Source organism: Microtus pennsylvanicus, chromosome X, assembly GCF_037038515.1.
Source record: "Microtus pennsylvanicus isolate mMicPen1 chromosome X, mMicPen1.hap1, whole genome shotgun sequence".
Lineage (NCBI taxonomy): Eukaryota > Metazoa > Chordata > Mammalia > Rodentia > Cricetidae > Microtus > Microtus pennsylvanicus.
Window position 1 is genome coordinate 89,428,002 of NC_134601.1, and position 8,738 is coordinate 89,436,739.

The 8,738-nt window shown below is 36.5% G+C and overlaps 1 protein-coding gene across 1 annotated transcript; it reads right to left on the reverse strand.

Annotated features, from left to right (window-relative positions):
• Positions 1–7,176: 7,176 nt before the first annotated feature.
• On the reverse strand, positions 7,177–7,627 carry LOC142841018 (translation machinery-associated protein 7-like). The gene has a single exon (XM_075957737.1). It carries the CDS (start codon positions 7,606–7,608, stop codon positions 7,414–7,416), a length of 195 nt encoding a protein of 64 aa, XP_075813852.1. The 5' UTR covers positions 7,609–7,627; the 3' UTR covers positions 7,177–7,413.
• Between the last annotated feature and the right edge of the window lie 1,111 nt (positions 7,628–8,738).

The window sequence follows — 8,738 nt, forward strand, 5'->3', positions numbered from 1 at the left end:
TTATGAATCTATGAGTATTGGAAGTATTTCCATTTCCTAATGTTTTCTTCAGTTTATTTTTTGATGTTTTAAAGTTTTTATTGTAGAGATCTTGTATTTCCTTGATTAGGTTTATTCTAAGGTATTTTATTTTTAACAATATTGTGATTAAGATGATTTCTCTGATTTCTTTCTGAGTGTGTTTGCTTTTGGTACATGGGAATGGTATTTCGTTTTAATATCTATTAGAGAGATTCATTGATAATTTTTGTCTTTATCTGACTTTGTTATTAGGATGTTAGTGGCTTCACAAAAATCATTTGGAATAATTCCCTTATTTCCTGTTTTATGAAATAATTTAAGAAGGATTAGTGTTAGTTATTCTTAGAAGGATTGATAGAATTCTATAGTGAATTACGTATGTATATGGGTTGTTATTAGTTGGGAGATTTATTTTTTATACTGTGTTAATCTTAATACTTTTTATAGATCTGTTTAACTTATTTATATTACATTAGTTTCACCTTGGCAGGTTGGATGCATGTAGAAATTTCTTAGATTTTCCAATTTGGTTGAATATGCATTCTTTTTTTATTTAAAAGTTGTTTTTCATTTTACATATCAGCCACAGCTTTTCCTCCTCCTTCACTCCTCCCACTTCCTCCACTTTCCCCTCACCCAACCCCCTATCTACTTCTCAGAAAGAGTAAAACCTCCCATGTGGAGTCAACAAAGTCTGGAATATCAAGTTGAGGCAGGACCAACTCCTCCCCTTTACTGAGCAAGGTATCCTTCCATAGGGAATAGACACAAGGAGCATAAACACTGAGAACAATAGTTAATAAATGGGACTGCCTGAAGCTGAGAAGATTCTGTAAGGCAAAGGACATGGTCAATAAGACAAAATGGCAGCCCACAGAATGGGAAAGATCTTCACCAACACACATCTGACAGGTGGCTGATCTCCAAAATATAAAAAGAATTAAAAAACTAGATATCAAAATATGAAATAAACCAATTAAATATGGGGTATAGATCTAAACAGAGAGTTCTCAACAGAAGAAAGTCAAATGGCTGAAAAACAGTGAAGGATTTGCTCAGTCATCAGGGATACGCAAATCAAAACAACTGTGAGAGACCACCTTATACCTATCAGAATGGCTAAGGTCAAAAACACTGATGACAGGTTATATTGGAGAAGATGTGGAGTAAGGAGAACACCCCTCCATTGCTTGTGTGAGTGCAAAATTGTACAGCCACTTTGGAAATCAGTGTGGCAGTTCCTCAGAAAATTGGGAATCAATCTACCTCAAGACTCAGAAATACCACTCTTGGGCATATATCCACAGAATGCTCAATAATACTACAAGGACATTTGTTCAATTATGTTCATAGCAGCATTATTTGTAATAGCGAGAACCTGAAAATAACCTAGTTGTCCTCAACTGAAGAACTGATAAAGAAATTGAGGTACATTTATACAATGAAGTATTACTCAGAAAAAAAAAGTTTCATGAAATTTGCAGGCAAATGGATGGAACTAGAAAAAAACATCCTGAGTGAGAAAACCAGACACAGAAAGACAAACACGATACATACTCACTCAAGAGTATACATTCCTTTTTTAATTTTATTTTTCGAGACAGGGTTTCTCTGTGTAACAGTCCTAGCTATCTTGGAACTAGCTCTTGTAGACCAGGCTGGCCTCGAACTCACCGAGATCCACCTGCCTCTGCCTTCTGAGTGCTGGGATTAAAGGCATGTACTACATGAGTATACATTCTTAAGATGTGCCTTCATGATGTAAATTTCATCATTATGTGTTTTAATGTCTACCTTCTCATCTCTGATTTCACTAATTTGCATTTCTCTGTATTGTTTTGGGTTGACTAAATTAAGGGTTTCCCAATCTAGTTTGTCTTTTCAAAGAATCATATTTTCAATTCATTGATTTTTGTACATTTGTTTCATTTTTATTGTATTTATTTCTTCCCTAGACTTAATTATTACCATCTAGTATTTTGGGTTTGGTTGGCGCTTGTTATTTCAATGTTGAAAAGTGCTTCAGTATGTTATTTATTTAAGATTTATCTGATATTTAATGTAGGTAATCAAAGCTATAAACTTCCACTTTAGTACTGTCTTAGTATAACCAATTTTAGAAACCTTTTGATTTTCTTTTTATTCCTTCATTGATACATCCATCATTTGATAGTTCACTATTTCATCTCCACAAATTTGTATATTTTCTGACATTTCTCTTGCTGTTGATTTGTAGCTTTATGGCACTGTATCACAGTGAACATTTCTTTGTATCTTATTATGTGACGCGTTTCGAGCAAATGCAATGGGTTTATGAAAAGTATGTGTACTCTGTAGAGTTTGGATAGAATGTTCTGTAAATTTTTGTTGACTCTATTTGATCTATGATGTCATTTGGTTTCAGTGTTTCTGTGTTAATTTTTGGATATGCCAGTACTCTGTATGTGTGTATTTTAGAATGGTCTTCTACTCTTAACTCATTGTTTTTTTTGTTCAGTTGGAAGTGATCCTCTATCCTCTGCAGACTAGATTTTGTTTGAAGCTTATTTTATTAGAAATTAGAATAGAAATGATTACTTGTTCACTGATGTTTTTCATTTGTTTACCTTATTCTATTTTTCACTATATAGTAGTTTCTATTTTTGATATTTAGATGTTTCTTTTTTATTGAAAAATGTTTATATATTTTGTTCATTTCTTTCACTTCCCCATTTCTCCCTGTTCCTCCCAATCTAATTAACGATCCAACCTTATGTTCTCCTTTTCTCTTTCTTTCAACAAACAAAACACACACACAAAACAAAAATAAAAAACTAAAGAAACATAAAATCTCTTAATAAAACACAACAAAAATAAAAAAAAACAGCACGGAACAAACTCCAAAACAAAGCACAATGAAACACAAAATCCACAAAAATACATTGGGTTTGTTTTGTTTGGAGAATCATTTTATTGCTATGTCCCTTTACCTAATAGTAGTAAGTTTTTACCCAGGTTTATGACCTGTCTAGTCTTAGATTCTTGGCCACTTTATCAGTTTTAGGTATGGGGTCTATCTTATGGAGTGGGCCTTAAGTTCAATTAAAATCTTGGGTTATTCCTGTCATTATTGCACCTGAATATCTTGCAGAAAGACCATTGTTGTGAGTTGCAGTGTTTGTAGCTAAGTGATATTAATGATCACCTTTCTTCTCCAGTAGTCTGCAGAGCGCATTCCACTACCTAGAATACAGTCAGGAGGGGTAAAGCTTGTAGTTAGGCACCTATTCAATTCTTTTGTATTTGATGATGTAAGTAAGTGTTGTCTTCAGCAATAAGACCCTACTGTTAGATTGTGGGGAGAGTAACCAACAGCCTTGGCAATAGCTCATGGGCTTTCCATGGGTCCCTTTTGGCAACAACTGAACAAGATGCCACCCATTCCTGGCATTGGAGGCTTTACTTGGTGGCACAAGATGTCAAGTTGGGGTATTATCTTATTATCTCCTCAGTTATTTGGTGACTTCACTTAGATTCCTTTCATATATATATATATATATATATGTGTGTGTGTGTGTGTGTGTGTGTGTGTGTGTGTATGTGTGTCTACATATATATATATATATATATATATATATATATATATATATATATATATTAAGAAGCGTCTACAGTAGTAAATTTCCATGTGGATTTTCAAATGACCTTTAGTGTTAATTGTCCCTGTCTATATGCCTTTCTTTACTTTCTCTCCCATCTTTACCTTATTTAATCCTTTTATTTTAGATTCACATAAAAATATGTTCTATTTATTTCAGATTATAGCATACATATTAAAAGTTTAGAAGCTAACATTCACATATAAGAGAAAAATACAATATCTTTTGTCTTTTGGGGTCAGGGTAACCTTGCTCAGTACTATGTTTTTTCTTGCTCTGTCCATTTATCTGATAATTTCATTTTTAATAACTGGATAATATTCCATTGCATAAATGTACCACATTTTTATTACCTGCCTATCAGTTGATGGACAAGAAGGCTCTTTCCAATTTCTGGCTCTTATGAATACTGGTAGCAATGAACATGGAGAAGCAAGTATCTTTGTAGTAAGGTATATAGACTTTTGGGTATATGCACAAGAGTGAGATAGATGGATCTTGTGGAAGATCAGTTTCCAGCTTCCTGAAGAACTGTCACACTTATTTCCATAGTGGCTGTATAAGTTTGCATTCCCACTAGTACTGTATAGGTGTTCTCCTTACTCCACATCCTTGCCAGCATGAGCTATAATTTCCTTTATTTATCTTGGTCATTCTGTCTTATGTAGGATGAAATCTCCAAGTAGTTTTGCTTTGCATTTCCCTGATGAAGTTAAAAATGTTGAACACTGCTTTAAGTGCTTCCCAGCCATTTGAGATTTCTCTTTGGAGAACTCTCTGTTTAGTTCTGTACTCCATTTTAAAATTCGGTTATTGGTTTTCTTAGTGTTCAGGCTTTTTATTATTACTTTACATATTTTAGATGCTAAGCCCCTATTAGATGTAAAATTGGTAATTAAATGTTTCCATTCTCTAGGCCCTTGCTTTTCCTGAATGATGGTATCCTTTTTGTCAAAAGCTTTTTGGCTTCATGAGTTCCCATTAGCTGTTGGTCTTAGTGCCTGTGCTGGCATTTTGTTTGGAACTTACTTTCCAGCACCAGATATTTTTAGTCTATTCCCTACTTTATCTTTAGTCAGGTCCAGGGTGAAAAATAGATAAATCTATTTTCATTCTTGTACATGGAGTCATCCAGTTTGACTAGCACCATTTGTTGAAGATGTGGGTTTTTTCTCCATTGTGTGCTTTTGGCTTCTTTGTAAGAATCAGGTGTATAAACATATGTCTGGATTTCAATTAAATTTCATTGACCAATGTGTCTGTTTTTATGCTAATATCATGCTATTTATATGATTATAGCTCTGGAATACAACTAGAAATCTGGGATTGTAATATCTCCAGCTTTTTTCTTTTTCTTTCTTTCTTTTTTTATTTTTTAATTTATTTAATTATTAAAGATTTCTGTCTCTTCCCCGCCACCGCCTCCCATTTCCCTCCCCCTTCCCCAATCAAGTCCCCCTCCCTCGTCAGCCCAAAGAGCCATCAGGGTTCCCTGCCCTGTGGGAAGTCCAAGGACCACCCACCTCCATCCAGGTCTAGTAAGGTGAGCATCCAAACTGCCTAGGCTCCCGCAAAGCCAGTATGTGCAGTAGGATCAAAAACCCATTGCCATTGTTCTTGAGTTCTCAGCAGTCCTCATTGTCCACTATGTTCAGCGAGTCCGGGTTTATCCCAGGCTTTTTCAGACCCAGGCCAGCTGGCCTTGGTGAGTTCCCGATAGAACATCCCCATCGTCTCAGTGTGTGGGTGCACCCCTCGTGGTCCTGAGTTCCTTGCTCGTGCTCTCTCTCTTTCTACTCCTGATTTGGACCTTGAGATTTCTGTCCGGTGCTCCAATGTGGGTCTCTGTCTCTGTCTCCTTTCATTGCCTGATGAAGGTTAATATTCAGGAGGATGCCTATATGTTTTTCTTTGGGTTCTCCTTATTTAGCTTCTCTAGCATTACTAATTATAGGCTCAATGTCCTTTACTTATGGCTAGAAACCAAATATGAGTGAGTACATCCCATGTTCCTCTTTTTGGGTCTGGCTTACCTCACTCAGGATAGTGTTTTCTATTTCCATCCATTTGCATGCAAAATTCAAGAAGTCCTTGTTTTTTACTGCTGAGTAGTACTCTAATGTGTATATATTCTATACTTTCTTCATCCATTCTTTCATTGAAGGGCATCTAGGTGTTTCCATGTTCTGGCTATTACAAACAATGCTGCTATGAACATAGTAGAGTATATACTTTTGTTGTATGATAAGGCCTCTCTTGGGTATATTCTCAAGAGTGGTATTGCTGGGCCCAGGGGTAGGTTGATCCCGAATTTCCTGAGAAACCGCCACACTGCTTTCCAAAGTGGTTGCACAAGTTTGCATTCCCACCAGCAATGGATGAGTGTACCCCTTTCTCCACAACCTCTCCAGCAAAGGCTATCATTGGTGTTTTTGATTTTAGCCATTCTGACAGGTGTAAGATGGTATCGTAAAGTTGTCTTGATTTGCATTTCCCTGATCACTAAGGAAGTTGAGCATGACCTTACGTCTCCTTTGGCCATTTGAACTTCTTCTGTTGAGAATTCTCTGTTCAGCTCAATGCCCCATTTTATAATTGGGTTGATTAGCCTTTTATGGTCTAGTTTCTTGAGTTCTTTATATATTTTGGAGATCAGACCTTTGTCAGTTGCGGGGTTGGTGAAGATCTTCTCCCAGTCAGTGGGTTGCCTTTGTGTCTTAGTGACAGTGTCCTTTGCTTTACAGAAGCTTCTCAGTCTCAGGAGGTCCCATTTATTCAATGAGGCCCTTAATGTCTGTGCTGCTGGGGTTATGCCTAGGAAGTGGTCTCCTATGCCCATGTGTTGTAGAGTACTTCCCACTTTCTCTTCTATCAGGTTCAGTGTGTTCAGATTGATATTGAGGTCTTTAATCCATTTGGATTTGAGTTTTGTGCATGGTGATAGATATGGATCTAATTTCATTCTTCTACAGGTTGACATCCGGTTTTCCAGCACAATTTTTTGAAGATGCTCTCTTTTTTCCATTGTATACTTTTAGCTTCTTTATCGAAAATCAGGTGTTCATAGGTTTGTGGATTAATGTCAGGGTCTTCTATTCGATTCCATTGGTCGACTTCTCTGTTTTTATGCCAATACCAAGCTGTTTTCAATACTGTAGCTCTGTAGTAGAGTTTGAAGTCAGGGGTGGTAATGCCTCCAGACGATCCTTTATTGTATATATAAGATTGTTTTGGCTATCCTGGTTTTTTTTGTTTTTCCATATAAAGTTGATTATTGTCCTCTCAAGATCTGTGAAGAATTTTGATGGGACCTTGATGGGGATTGAATTAAATCTATAAATTGCCTTTGGTAGAATTGCCATTTTTACTATGTTGATCCTCCCAATCCAAGAGCAGGGGAGATCCTTCCATTTTCTGGAGTCCTCTTCAATTTCTTTCTTCAAAGACTTAAAGTTCTTGTCATATAGATCTTTCACTTCCTTGGTCAGAGTTACCCCAAGATATTTTTTTGTATTATTTATTTTTTTATTATTATTATTTACAAAAGTTTATTACAATGTACAACAGGCTCCAGGATAACACTTCATTTTAACTATAGGTGGCAATGATGTTATAGTAGGGGATCCAGATGTTTAACAGGCTCCAGGATAACACTTGATCCTAGCTGTAGATGGCAAAGATGTTATGGCAGGGAATCCAGATGTTTAAATAGGAATGCAAGAGGGTCACCATCATCTCAGATATGAGGAACAGCTTACTTTTTGCCAGATTTCTTAATTCCACCTGTGGCCAGGGGTCCCTTCCCTGCGGCCTTGGCTTTTAGCTCCTCGAGTTTCTTCTGCTCCTCTTTTTGTTTCTGCTTGAAAGCCTTATCTTCCTCGTCCATTTCCTTGGCCTGCTTCTTGGGCTGTTTCAGGGGCTTCTTTTTGCCACCTTCCTGGCCCGACATGGCGCCTCCAGACACCCCCTTCTCCTGACCCTACCCCAAGATATTTTATGCTATATGTGGCTATCGTGAAAGGTGATGCTTCTCTGATTTCCCTCTCTGTTATCTTTTTTCAAGACAGGATTTCTCTGTAGCTTTTTGGTTCCTGTTGTGGAACTAGCTCTTGTAGACCAGGCTGGCCTCGAACTCACAGGGATCTGCCTGCCTCTGCTTCCCAAGTGCTGGGATTAAAGGTGTGCGCCACCACTGCCCGGCTCACTTTTTTCTTTTTAGTATTCAGCATGGTCTGTAGCTAACCTGTATCTTTTGTACCTCTATGATGTTAAAGATAGTTGTAAGAATTGCTTTTTGTAGGGTGACCATTTTTACCATATTAATCACATCAATCCAAGAGTATGTGAGATCGTTTGAGCTTCTGATATTTTCTCTTCAATTTCTTTCTCCGGTGTCTTAATTTTTTTTTAAATACAAGATTTTCATTTGGTTATTTGGAGTAACTCCAAGGTTTTTTTTATCTTTTGTTTTTGTTTGTTTTTTTGAGGTTGTTGCAAAAGGGTATTGTTAACCTGATTTCTATCTTAGTCTGTCATTTTTATGTGGCAAGACTACTGGTTTTTGTGTAGAATTTCTGTAGCCTGTTACTTTGCTGAAAGTGTTTATCTCCAGTAGTAGTTTCCTGTTGGGTCTTTTTTACTCACTGATGTATATACTATCACATCATCGGCAAATAAAGATATTTTGATTTCTTTTCTAATTTGTATTCCCTTGGTCTCTTCTAGTTTTCTAATTGCTCTATTGAAGACTTTGAGTACTAATTAGAATAGATATAGAAAACGTAGTTGACCTTGTTTTGTTCCTGATTATAGTGAAAATTCTTTGAGTTTCTCTCCATTGATATTGGCTATGGGCTCACTATAAACTGCTTTTATTATATTGAGGTATGTCTCTTGTATACCAAATCTCTCCAGGAGTTTTACCATGAAGGGATGTTGGATTTTGTCAAAGATCTTTTTTTTTGCGTTTAATGAGATGATCTTGCGGATTTTGTCTTTCAAGTCTATTTATATGGTGGATTACATTTATTAATTTACCAATATTGGATCATCCCTGCCTCTGTGGGATGAAGCCTACTG

Coding starts and splice junctions, on each gene's coding strand:
- LOC142841018 (XM_075957737.1), bottom strand. CDS start 7,608: ATGTCGGGCCAGGAAGGTGGCAAAAAGAAGCCCCTGAAACAGCCCAAG.